The following is a 14302-nucleotide window of genomic DNA, read 5'->3' on the forward strand; positions in this document are numbered from 1 at the left end:
CGTGATGTATATGTGCGCGACGCGTTTTTCATGCGACCGGCGTGCTTGACGCGATGCCAAAAAGTGCGTGCAATTTATTCTCCGGGACGGAAAGAATAGTTATTTTACACGAATTAAATTGAATTCGGAAAAAAAAAAAAAAAGTAAATGTGTACGATCGAGTCTATTCATAACCGCGCGCGCGCGCGGGCAACACAATGGCACGTGACAATGGTACGCGACGGCGACGTTTTAAAATATATTATAACGGCCAGCGCCAATAATTATTATGCTGCAGAAAGGACGTACGCCGTAGCGGTCAGAAACGAAAACGTTTCGGGTCGGTCGTTTATTTGCAATTTTTTTCCCCTTTCGATTCCCATTCCTTTAGTATTCTTTAATGTTATCGGTCGATTGTGCCGCACTTACCGGATGGTCCGAAAGACGGAGGCCCGTGGCCCGGCAGCCCGGCCGCGGAAGTGGCTGATCCTGCGGCGGCCATGAGTCCGGTGAACGCTGGCGGTAGGTACGCGGACATGAGGTGGTTGGCGGCGGCAGAGGTCATCGCCGACTGTTTGGGAGTCAGGTCCAAGGCGCAGGGGGGCGAGTACCTGGTGTTGTTGAACGACATCGAAGCGGGCGAGCCGGGTCGGGAACCATGATGACGCGAAGACGACGAAGTCGGCCTGGGCGAGAACGATTCGTCCGATGTGATCAAGGGTGGACTGGACATCATAACTCTACCACCTGGAACAAAAAAATGACAGTTACCGTCTGTTGGTTCATTTTCGAACGTAAAAAAATGAAAAAATCAAGACTTGAAATCTCTTATAGGTGTATATTATATGATGCGCACACGATATAATGTTAGAATCCTACATAATGCGCTTAAAAATTTTCACGAAAATAAACAAATTTAGAGAAATATGGATTTCGTCCAACCGGACTACACATACTTTTGTTGGACAAGTTCTCCGGTTGATCTTGCAACCCGTGGTCGTTCATGGTGGGACTGTTCGTCCGCTCTTCGTCGCCGCTGTACTTGGTATCAACACTAAAGTCGTCCATATTGGCGTCCATATCGTGTTGACGGCCGTCCGCGTCGGCCGAGTCGATGTCCACGGCCATGTCGTCGATGTACTCGGCAGGGTCGTCCTTGTTGTGCCGAGGTATGCTGGAGTTGGACAGCGGTGACGGCGACGGAATGGACGATTCACGGGAGGAGCACGCGTTGGCCGGTTTGCTCAGGTTCTCGGGCTGCTCTTGTTCGCGCTTGAACTGGAAGAGGTGCAACGACGACGGCGAGTGATTGGCGCCCGACTGGTGAAGCTGCTGTTGGTGATGGTGGTGGTGATGGTTGGTCATCAGCAGCTGCTCGGTCGGCTGCTGTTGCTGCGACGGTATTTGGATGTTCGACGGAAGCGTGACGTTGTCGGCCGAAGAAGACTGATGCGGCTGGTGCTGCGGGTGGCCACCACCACCACCGCCGCCGCCGCCGCCGGGTCGGAACAAACTGGATAGCGTGCCGGAGAACATGGACGCAGGCGGACCGCTGGAGAACTGATGGGATAGCGGTGACCGTGAGGCGGCAGAGGAGTTGGGAGGCATCTGCGAGCCGCAGCTGTTCTGATGGTGCGGGCTCTGGTTCAAGTGGGGCGGGATCAAGGCCGGGAAGTCCCTGTCCAAGTGCTCGGGCACCGGCAGCGGGTTCATTTTGACGTTGGGGAACTTGGTGGTGTGTCGCTGGAAGTGTACCTTCAGGTTGCCTTTGGTGGTGAACCGACTACCGCACACGTTGCACTTGAACGGCCGTTCGCCGGTGTGCGAACGGATGTGTATCTGGAGCGCGGAGTCGCTGCCGAACACCTTGCCGCAGTACCGGCACCGGTGCTTGTAGAAGTTGTCGCCTCGGCTGCCACCGTTACCGCCGCCGGACTTGCCGTCGTACGGCGACAGGGAGCTGCCCTTGCCGCTGCCGCCGCCGCCACCGCCGGAACCTTTTCGGAACGACAGCTCGTCGGCGAGGTTATTGGCCAACAGGCCTTGGCTGGCCTTGTCCAGTACCTCTTGGGCACGGCGCTGCAGCATCTCCAGCGTGTTGGGCTCGCTGGGAGATGGTGGTGGATCCAGGTTGGTGATGATGGACGAGGCGAACGCGGACGACACGGAACACGACGGGATGGAATGATGATGAGTGACGATCGGTGACGAGGCGTATGGCGACGACGACGAGGACGACATCACGGACGTGGACGGTGGTGTGGTCACGGAGGACGCGGCCGCGTGGACGGTGGTCGGCGGCGGCGGTGGCACCGCGGCGCTCGAGGATAATGACGACGCCGCGGCCACTGTGGCCTGCACCGCAGCGGACGACGACGAGGACAGTGGTGATGGGGAGCAGGTGCCGGCGGCCACAGACTGACGCTGCTGCAGTTCGGGCAACATCATGGCCATCATGGTGGTCGGTGGCAGGGGAGGTGGCGGTGGAGGCGTTGGCGAACACGAAGACGACAGCGAAGGGGAGCGGCTGAGCTGCATGCACGGTGTCTGGGTGGTGCAGTCCCCAGTGGGCTGCATCAGGATCGGCACGGCCAGCGGCGGCGAGTGAGGCAAGCAGCCCTGCTGCTGCTGCTGCTGCTGTTGCATCTGGTGCAACAGTTCCGTGGCGCCGTTCCGCGATATGGCCAACAGCGACAGCGGTATGTCGTTGGGCAACGGTGTGGCCACACCGGTGGTCGTGGCCGCAGCCGCCGCAGCGGCCGCGGCGATCACGTCGTCGGTGCCGTCGCTGAGGAGCGGTGGCGACACGGACAACGTGCCGTCCCGGCTGCCGCCACCGCAACCGCGACTGATTTGCAACTGTTGTCGCAGCTGCTGGATCAGGCTGAGCTGCATCATTTGCTGGTGTTGCAACGTGAACAGCGTCGAGTTGACGATGGCCAGGTCCTGCAGCACGTTCGGGTTGCTGGCCGCACCGTTGTTGATGGCCATCGCGGTGGCCGCGAACTGGGCCACGGCCACCTTGGTGTTCTGCAACGCTTCCAGCGTCACGTGGTGGCCGGCGGCCGCGGCGGCTTGCTGATGCTGCTGCTGCTGGTGAACCGGTGTCTCGCCCGCGGCGGCCGCGGCCACGGCTGCTTGGTACGCAGCGAACGGAAATCCAGGGGGCACCATCGCGGCCGATTCGTCGCCGGTGACCATGTCATCGACGACTGCCTCTTGGCCGCCGCCACCGACGCCACCGTAGCGGCGGTTGTTGTTCTCGGCGTCCTGCCGCTGCCTCCTCTGTTCTTCGTGAGCTTTGTTGTTGTTAATGTTGTTGTTGTGGTTGTTGTTGTTGTTGTTGTTTCTGGCGTTCCTTAGGTCGGCCACGGTCAAAGATTGGAGGTTGGCCGCCGCGGCGACGTTGTAGTGCGCGTGACGGTAGTCGTCCACGTCCTCCTCTTCCTCGTCGTCCTCGTCCTCTTCGTCATCGTCATCGATGTCCTGGTCGATGTTCTGATGTTCAAAGTCTTCGGAGTTGGCCGCGTTGTTTGCCATGCCTGCGTGGAGCACGCACGTTTTGTTGTGCTCCGACAGTTCGGAATAGCTCAGGAACCCCATCGCGCACTGGCGACACGTGTTCGACAATTTTCTGGGCAACTTTTCGCCGTGTATAGGCCCGTTTTCTTCGTCGTCTTCATCGTCCGAAGTCATGGATATTGCACCTGTGAAAATAATACGAAAATCAATCGATCGTTTGAACACGTAACACAGAATATTATTATGCGAGTGCAGCGCGTTACGGTTGACTGCGAGGGTAACGCTCGCGAAATGTTTTGCGGACCCTTAAACGAACGCTCTTTATTCGATTTCATTCCCATCACCCGCTGATTGGAAAACGGGGAACAAAGATTTCGGGCGCAGTACTTAAATCGGATCGTAAATCATAAAACAATATGCACGACGGAAAAACATTTAAGCACAGACGGAGGCGAGCAATCAACGTGTTGTCCAATAAAATAATAAAAACTATAATTGATTAAACTTAACTAGCTCGCGCATTAGTTGTACCTACGTAACGTCACAACGATTGAATTTGTGCGTGACTTAAGTGACAACACTTTCATGGGCGCGCGCATGCACGCGTTGTGCTATTGAAGTAACCCCGTTGTTAAATGTAATTTTACTTTTTACGTTTGGTCGTATCACCGAACAAACTACGAACAAGATAAATAACGCTTAATATATCTCGTCGCATACGTCGCGCGTATACATAAATGTTCATAATACAATTATCGTCGCTAATTTAGGCATACACAAAAACTCCCCGGCACAGCGTTTCCACGGTAGATAAAAGTTTTAGTGAAACCCTGACGAAGTATATTCTTAATAGGATTACCCTCGCCCGTCGCCGCGGTACGACGATGTTGAACAACGTAATTATCCGTGTCATTCTCCCTAAAAGCTACGCGGCTTATCGGCCGCCGCAGGACTCCCGAGCAGGACCCAGTCGTATTCACCGGTAGAATATCGTTGTAATTAAAATCGTAAACGATGCGCACAAGCAAAACAAGTCACACGGCGGCGTGCACGTCTCGCGGTACATTTCGTCTGTACGACAATCCAATGGCCATTATCGAAGACAATCGGTGTAACAAATTAAAATCCTGAGATGTACAAAATTATAATAACGCATATTCAAAAACAACAATCGTATTTATTGGTCACCGAGCGAGGTTAGTTCGATTATACCGGTGGAGAGAAATGAGAAAAATTTAACACATCCGTGTTGATATTACGCTGAGTGAGTGAGAGATAGAGTTGGAGAGAGAACTAATTAAATAGTCGTTCGGTCGCTTGCATCTGTATAACGTTATTATACCGTCCGGCGGCCAGACTTCTGCGGATTACAGTTTTATCGAGTTCATATTTCGGATAAAATATGTAGGCAGGTAGTTCTTAAAAAAAAAAAAAAAAGAGAAAGAAGAAAAAAAATACTAATTTATTAATACCGCAGGAATGTCAATCGACGACGTTAGCCGTTGTCAAATAATGAGACATTTCCTGTAACGGCGACGAGTTCTAAGAGTGGGTACGCCGCGTCAATGTCCGCCGCGCCCGCCGTCCCATCGTAATTTGACGTGTACATTTTTCGAAGAAGCATATTTGCCATCGTTGTCATCGGAGTCGCGGCAGTAACATGACATGGCAATGAAAAAACTGGTTCGCGTCATACCACCAAAGACTAAAATCTATTAATTTCGTTTTTTCAATCACATTTTTTGAACGATCGTTTTTTTTTTTTTTTCCAAGAAAAATTCCGACAACAACCCTCGAAAAAAAAAAAAAAAACAACAGTATACACCGTGGGCACATTACAACGAGTACGAGTGTACCAGTAGTACCGGGTAGCAGCGGTAGCAGTACTAATAATACTAATAATAACAACGTTAATCTCCGTGATCTATGCTCTCGACCTCGCATGACGCTGAAGTGCGCACATCATTATTGTTATTATTATTTTTATACTGCAGTGACTCGGTCGTATCTACACGTTCCCATCACGACTCGTGCACAACGTATATTACTCGTACATACATATATGTATGTGATTAAACAAAGTCCCTTAATGTACGAGAATCGCGTCCGTGCAGACGTGTACGCCACCTGCTCGCGCGCACGTCGACGGTTATTTAATAACGTCCGAAACGAAAGGATTCCAGGAACTTTATGACGGTATCGGTTCGTAAGTCCATCTGAACGGTGTACGCTGATTGTTTGATAGAAATCCAGAAAGATACTGGGTCCGGGTGGCGTAATTTGCAAATGTGGGTACACTCAGAACCGGGTTGCTCTTATTGGTCCGATTAGAATTCCCGCTTTTTTTCACTATTTCGAATATCATATCGTTTCATCATGTCTAAAATATCGGGATTATACTTTAATACCAGCTTTTATTTATCACTTTCAAATTCAAATTCATCGTAAATTATGTTAAGTATATATATTTTAGATTCTGAGTGATGCGAAAGATCTTATGGTTTTACAATGATGTTTATTTTTTCTTTCTGTAAACACTTTTTCGTATAGAAATCCTGGTTCAAAAGTTACGCCAAGCAACTTTTTAGATTCGAAATTGGACTGATATGTTACTTTAAAAAGGTCATTTTTCCAAAATCTCAAAATAGTTTTTCCAGCAATCGAGAAAAACTAAGTAAAAAACGGTAAAATCGGTAAAAGTCCACCGTAAACGAGATTTCCACTGTTATGATTTTAGTTATTTACTATTACTTCATGATACGAAACGATATATTTGGAATAGTGATAAAAAAAAAGCGGGAATTAACATATAATCACGCAAGGTGGATTGATATCAATCCACCTTGTAACATAGAACATATAACAACATTATGTTCTATGTTTGTAATCACGATGTTTAGACATGATATGATATGATATTAAACGATAATATGACATTTGAAATGAAGTGAAAAAAAGCGGGAATTCAAATCGGACCAATCAGAGCAACCCGGTTCTGAGTGTACCTACATTTGCAAAATACGCGTCCGGGTGCAAGTCGTTCGTTTCGTCCGATCCCGTCATTTTATTTGAACCAACGACGAATCTAATATAAAATATTATAAAAACCGTCCCGCATCGAAAATCCCTAAATTTTATCGAATAAGTATTAGACGTTGGACTTGTTAACAGATAGTTTCAAAAGTGTAAAAGCGTTCGACGGGAAAAATTAGACTCGATTGCCGTTATTTCTTTTCGCGCCCGAAACACGGTTCCGAGATTGTCGAAAAGCGTTCCGTCCTGCTCGATCTGTTTGCCGATCGAGAAAACTGTAGACGAGTAGAAAATTGTTTACAGCACACGTTTACCATGCGAGATTTTTATCGCGGGAAAAAGCGACGTCGCGTTATTCCTCCGACGAGAATCCAAAGGAGAAGAAACGCGGTTGTTCCGCGCGCGAGAACTTTCCACGACGGTTTTCTCTCCGCCGAGCAACACCTCTCGATCGGTTCCGTGCAAAGCGGATGTACATCGATTCCGATCGCATTATAAACGCACTTGTGGCACGTCGTGGGTAACCCGTACACCCGAGACGGTCGGCGAAACGCGCTGCGGTATACGCGCGCGCGCGAACACCGATACCCGTACATTAATTATTATTACCGTTCGTCACGGTCGCACAGTCCTGCGCGTTTTTCTCCGATATAATAACAATACAATAATAATAATAATAATGATAAAAAGCAATAGAATTATACGCCGCCGCGGTGTCTAATGTCACCGGCTTTATGTTTTTACGCACTACTGTCGAACACGAAAAAATAGAAAAAAAAAAAAAATAAAAAATACAACCACTACCACCACCGCACTAACTACCTGACTCGCTTGTGTACGTATATTTACGTGTATATATATATGTATAGGCGCACAGGAAAAAGTATATCGCGTTTTGGTGTGAGTGCGCCGCGTATACGCCGCGCGCGCGCGGACCGGAAGTATTCGAATTAAAGCATAAAGCGTCCGCGTCTCGGATGAATAGACCCGCCACCCCCGCCACCGACCACAGCACCGCGACGACGGGTGGATGGGATGCGCGTCTAGTTTGTCAGTCACCGTCTCGACGACGGATAGCCATGCATCAATAAATATGACTGCTGAAGCTATACCTATGTACGTATAAATATAAATATTCCGCTGCAGTCGACCACGTATACACCGTCAACCGGTGTGTACAACAACAATAATAATAACGAGAGTTTAACCTCACCAATCTGTTATCGTGCACGCGGGGGTGGGAGCGCTAACCCCGTTTTTTTCGTCTATTCCCCGTTTCGTCCGTGCGCCGGTCGCCGGCCGCATATTTTACACTCGATGATTTGATTTGTTATGCACGGTTTTTCGAACGAATTGAAAACCCGACTGCCGGTGCCGAACTCTCGACCATGCCCTGTGCACACGTATACACTGCCATCAATTTGTTTGTACGCGGTGTGCACCGCGCGGAATAGGTGGGACGTACCGATAGGTGGTATATACACTAGCGGTCGTCGCGTGATGGATGGATGAATGCAATAATAACGCGCGAGCGGGGAAATTATAAATCGACGGAGACACACATTCACATCACTATAAACAAACCCTTCGCTGTAAGAATCGGTTTTTTTTTTTTTTTTTATATATATTCACTTAACTTCACCGGCACGGCGGTTATTAAACGACTCGTTGAGCATCGCTCGGAACAAACTGTACGAGCTGCCGTGTCGCGGACTGTGAGAACTGTAATTATTATCGTGACGTACCTCTCTCTATACATTTTACCATTCGATCGGTATAAATATTGCGTTCTACAATCTACGGCCGATGATTAATAACGAAATAATGCCTCTCGACTCGGTGTCCTGTACACCGGGTGGCTTAGTACGACCGAACGCGCGCGGTGCAATGCAGTCAGACACGTAGAAACGCGCACGTTTTATAACCCTTATTACGGTGAACATTTCTGGTGGAAATAAAAGTCTCGTAAATGCGGTGACAAGGGGTGGCAGGGGGCGAGGATGTAAAGAGAAGAGAAACGTACAAACAGGAGGGAAAAAACCCAAAACCGTAAAATTTATTTTCTCCTCTTTTAGTTTATATTTCAGGAAACATTCAGCAGATTTTGACATATTTATAAGACCTCGAAAATCGTGGGGAGATTTATATAGCACATACATACTGCACATACACACACATATATATGTGTACATATTTAAACGAGACGCGGCTGCAGTATTATTAGGGTTGAATTCCACTAGCACGAGACGTATAAGCCGCCGCCGCAGCTTTGTGTACTGCAGCAGCAGCCTCGGTCGCGGGGGAGACGATACGTCGCGGCGCGGTGTCTGCCGCGTACACGAGCGCGGGACGAATGAATTCCTGTAAATCTGGAACCCGTTGTGCGTTTGTATTATATCATAGTTGACATCTGCCTCGTGCCGGAAAGAGGAATATTTTAAAAGAATATACGTATATTATTATATACACGCGTAACTGCGTGTGTCTGCGAGTGCTGCACAAGAAAGTCGAGAGAGCAAACATGTAAAATTAGATTTCGTATTTTATGTGCTCGCGTTGCGAACTAATAACGTTCGCGCTCACATACATACGGTATGTATTCGTATAACGCGATATCATCATATTACATTATGGGTTTTCTGAGAGGAAAACGCTGATTAAAAAAAAAAAAAAATAAATAAAAATCGTTATACGCATTATACTCGAGTACGTACAAATGCATGGACGCGGACATGCGGGGGGTTTTTTTTTATCAATTTCAAAACTTTGCTACGCGCGTTATTTAGCAAAAAAAAAAATAAATAAAATATACGCACACGTTTATATTTGCGCACACAAGCGTTTACGACGGAAAACGTATAAATTACCTACTCGTGCTGTTCGACTTTTGTTTTTGTAACATATTACATTATTGTGTACACGCGTGTATATGCATAAAGTTAGTTGTGTCGTGCATTTTTGCGCTTAAAAAGATCCAAAGATATCCAAATAAGAACACTGTTCGACGTATGCTCACGGTACGGAGAGTTACTCGTGTCCGACGAGAGACGGTCTCTCTCGGGGACCGGTTCACGCGCGCGCACGTCGTATGTATAATATCGATCTGCCTGTGTATGTTTTTCATTCGCTGTGGTGTCTCATTATATAATAATATATGTACGGCGATGGAATGATATTTCGTTGGGCGTATGAAACGAGTGTAGAACTGCTGTGAATAGGTGTACGCCGCAACGCTCGTGGTTAGGTAAACGTATCTGAGACCGATATGGCACCCGGGAGTACGAGACGACGCCAAATGTCAAAGGCTATGGTCCAGACCATAGTGCAGATGAACCTGAGACTGCGCACCGTTTTCAGACTTCCGAGGGAACGGTTTCGATCGCCACTACTTGATTATTTCGCGAGTATTTTTACCGGCTCGCATTTCTTTAATTAGCTTGTGTTTTGTTTAGTGCAACTTAGAGGAAAACAGAATGAGAGAGAAAGAGAAACTTTGTTCTTTGTAAATAACGCGTATACAGCGAGTTCATTAAATCAAATCGACAATACATAAATATTATTATCTGCATTATATATCCAACGGAATTAATCTCTATACGAGTCACATAATCAATGAACATAAAATGTTTATACGTTACATTTTCAATATTTCGATCCATTACATTTATTTATTTATTTTTATTTTTACATAAATATATAATCGTGTTTGTAAAGTTACATTTCTAGAGAAATTAAAAACCATTACGACTTATGTAGTGGTACCTCACCAAGTCCATACCATCTAGTCCCATTCTACTCTCGAAATCATAAAAAACAAAATGCTGAATGTCCTACACTCGAAAGGCTCGTTTCTTGTTAAGCCTTTTTTTCGAACACAAAAATGTCGCATCCCATTACGATTTTACGATCCCTGTACGATTTTAAAATAACCTATCCCTTGCGTAAAGAACGTACAACTACGGAAACACCTTAGAACTGAAAACTGCACGTAAAATGAATTATATTTTGTTAAAAAAAAAAAAATCAAAGTTTTTCCACGTGTATACGTATATTCGGGAGAATAAGTGTATGCGCGCGTGTGTACCCGACGACGGATGTTATAACACTCGTTGAGTGGTGTTCAAGTATAGTATAAAGCTGCTACTATTAATATCTTTATTATTGTTATTATTATGAGTTTTATTATTATAAACGAGTTAATAGATTAATACTTAGCGAGTTGAAAAAAAAAAATAATTTGAAAAATAAATAAATACGTGTCGCATAACGAGGCGACGGCACGTGCTACGAAAAATCTGCATTGACGGGGTGCACCCGTCGCGCTACAGAGCGCTATTATTTTCCCTATCCTATTTGACACGAACCCACTTGACGGTAAGTGTCACCGTCACCGTCGTCGACGACGACGACCCTCGTTTTGTGTTGTTAATTTCAATGTTTTTTTCTCCCCCTGCTGCTGGCTCGCTGCTGCTGCTGCTGCAGGGTTTCCGTCTTTTTGGAATATATCTCCAAAAATAGACAGAAATCCTACCAGCTCATCATTTACGTCCCGCTAACCATTAACATTGACGTCTTTCATCTGCGCGCGTAGCTTTTACTACTGTTATTAATAATAATAATAATATATATTTTTGTTAAATTGAAATTCTCCAGGCGTTTCGGGGGGATGAAAGGGCAGAGCGGGGAGTTACGAATATATATATATATATGTATGTATGCTCTCTCGCATGAATTTATAAATAACCAAAACATAATAACATATATGCGCGCGCGCCCGCGTGTGTGTATACTTGTTGAAGGGTAAACTTCAGTTTTACGTTTTTGTGTTATAAAATGAACTATTTGACATACGTTATTAACCGTGCTGCTGCAGTGAAGTAAAAACGAATATGTTTTGAGACATTATATTTTTAGTAGTCGGCGAGTGTGTATACTTAAAAGTCGCATACAACACTCACGACGTGTCCTGTTAAAAAATATTCCAACACTGTGATTAGTTTGACTTAACTAGATGTTTACTCGAATACATGGTTCTAAAAATTATTTTAAATGTAATAATTTGCTAGCGCTCACGATAAAGATTAATCGATCGATTCGGATCCTAGTTACTGTTGGATGATAGTTACTGTTTCACCCGAAAAACTCCCCGAGATAGCTATCATTAGCACACTCGTACAGTTAAATGCGGCTGCGTTATATAATTATTACACACACTTGGCGCGGAGACATCAATAGTTATACCGGCACTATCCGTTGTGAAAATTAAGTATGAACTTATTATTATTCTGACACAAAAATACGATGTTTAATAATTATTTATGTACATATAATAGATATGTTACACTCGTAGGGTTTCCAAATTTTCCCCTCTTTGTTTTCAAATTAGTATCGCATTTCTCGCTGACCCGTTTATAAAAAGTGTACACACACATAACATCCACGACGCGTGTATACGTAAACATCAATTACAACTCATAGTGGACGCGAAGCCTTATTTTTAACATCATAGTCACACGGTGCAACCCAATACATCAAAATATTGATATACCCACTATTATTAATATATGTATATATATTTTTTAATTAGATCATTTTTATTCGCCCCGATCGGAAGCACTGTAAAATAATATATAACGCCGTGACGATTTGTATGTTTTTTTTTTTTCAACTCTACTCAGTAATACTGTTATGAAGAACAAACTCAGGCTTAATCCAATTTATATCGCATACACCTGATAGAACTGATGTATTAATTATATGTACTCTATCATACCTGTATCGTATGTTTTATGATATAATATTTTTAAGGCCACAAATTTTAACACATTTTAAATCATGCGTTCGTGGCAACCTATGTTGTGATCAGTTAACAGTAAGTATATTGTTTACCACATTAATAAACACTGAAAATCGACCAATCTCTCACCACGTCTTGAATGATTAAAAGAATATTTTTCCCATCATATAAATGTACAATGCGATGTGTATTCCGTTGTCAATCTTAAGTATTTAAATACTGAAATACACGATTGAAAGACACACATACATCGATAATTTACACTAATAGGTATTGATTTCGAATAAAACGTGTAAAATTCGAAATGGATTAATTGATTTCTTTGGGCGGTTACTATAAACTAACAAATCAGATTTAAAAACATAAAGAACGAATAAATAAATAAAATCTCTGGTAGTGCGAAGACGATTGATTTTATTTGAAACAAATATCTATGTATGATTGATTTAAATCGAGTTTCATAATAGCACATGGAAATTCGGTATTAACGGAGATTAGAAATAAACAAGGATTCGCGGCGTTTTTTTTCGACTGCGTATATGATAAACATCATAGATATTTAATTTTAACCCGATAATTCATGCCGCATTAAAATATTTACAGAATAACACTGAGATGTTCATTAACTTTTTATTTTTTCATGTGGTACGTAGCTCGGCTGTCATCGATGTTTAAAATATACGAGTGAGTACTGTAAATACCCGTACGTATGTAGTTAAAATGTCATTAGTTTTTACTGCTGACGTATCTACCTCATTTTTTCTTTCTCTTTTTACTCGTTTTTTTTTTTTTTTTTTTTTTTTGGCATCGTTTTTTCCTTCTCATTATTATTATTTATTATTATTAATATTCTTTTTACGGAGAAAATGTTTAGAAGCGTTTACAATGAGAGAATGTACAAAAGAATTCACCGCAGAAAACACTGGTCGCGACGACGACGACGATGACGACGACGACACAATAATAGGGAACGACGCGGCGGCGGGCGACGGGTACGACGGCGATACGCGACAGATGAGAAGGGCAACGACGAAACGGGGGAAAAAAAATGTGCAGTATTTATACACGAGAAATTTGTCGAATCGGAAAAACATGCCGACACAATAATAATAATATCAATAGCCCCGGCCCATGTCTCTCCGCCTCCTCTCCGATTTCAAATCTCTTTTTACTACATATATATAATAATAATAAAAATAATAATAATAATAATGATAATAAAAGTCTTTTCTATGTGTCCACACAACGACGGCGGCGGCGACGGCGGCACAAGGGACTACACAAAAATACTGCCGTTTGTCCTTTTTGTACGTGTGTAACGGGAGCGGAGTTTTTATTTCAATAGAAACGTCACGCGGCATCGAATTTGATGACCGTACACACATTATTGACACTGGTGTGCAATAATGTTGACATTGCTCCGATGCGATGGTCCCCTTGGGGTCACGATTGCTACTGCTACTACTACTACTACTACTACTACTACTACTACTGCTACTACTACTATTACTACTGCTACTACTACTACTACTACTACTACTACTACTACCATTACTACCACTACTGATACACGACATCCGTCTAATAATAAAAGAAAGAAGCGTATTTTTTTCGATTTTTTTTTTTTTTTATCAATAATCGTGAAGGATCCTCCCGATTATGTGTTTACATTGTGTGCACCACACGCTTGATGGACGCAAACGAGAGGGCCGAGAGAGTGCGTGAGACGGAGAGATGTATGTATACATACATACGTTATGGTCCTACGTATGACAATCGGTAATATTATGTCCCCGGCAAAACTATTGTGATTGATTTATTTATAAAAATGATGTCGGTAAATGCACGCGTACATTCACACACACACGCGCGTGCGCGCAGACGTGTGCACTACGACGATGACAAGAATACAAGGATCATATTATACGTGACGTAGGTACCTATATACGTGAATGTATGACATTATATTAC

The 14302-nt window shown here is 44.4% G+C and overlaps 1 protein-coding gene across 2 annotated transcripts in view; it reads right to left on the minus strand.

Annotated features, from left to right (window-relative positions):
* The window catches only part of LOC112682525 (sal-like protein 3), a 78477-nt gene that overhangs the window by 11568 nt on the left and 52607 nt on the right, over nt 1–14302 (minus strand). For both annotated transcript variants that reach the window (XM_025553153.1, XM_025553152.1), the window contains exons 2-3: nt 936–3686; nt 409–726 (exon numbers count right to left, since the gene is read on the minus strand). In XM_025553153.1, the coding sequence (XP_025408938.1) occupies nt 409–726; nt 936–3686 (3069 nt within the window). The remainder of the gene's footprint in view (nt 1–408; nt 727–935; nt 3687–14302) is intronic.

The sequence above is a fragment of the Sipha flava genome, unplaced genomic scaffold (assembly GCF_003268045.1).
Source record: "Sipha flava isolate LNK unplaced genomic scaffold, YSA_version1 205_pilon_pilon, whole genome shotgun sequence".
In the NCBI taxonomy this organism is placed as follows: Eukaryota; Metazoa; Arthropoda; class Insecta; order Hemiptera; family Aphididae; genus Sipha; species Sipha flava.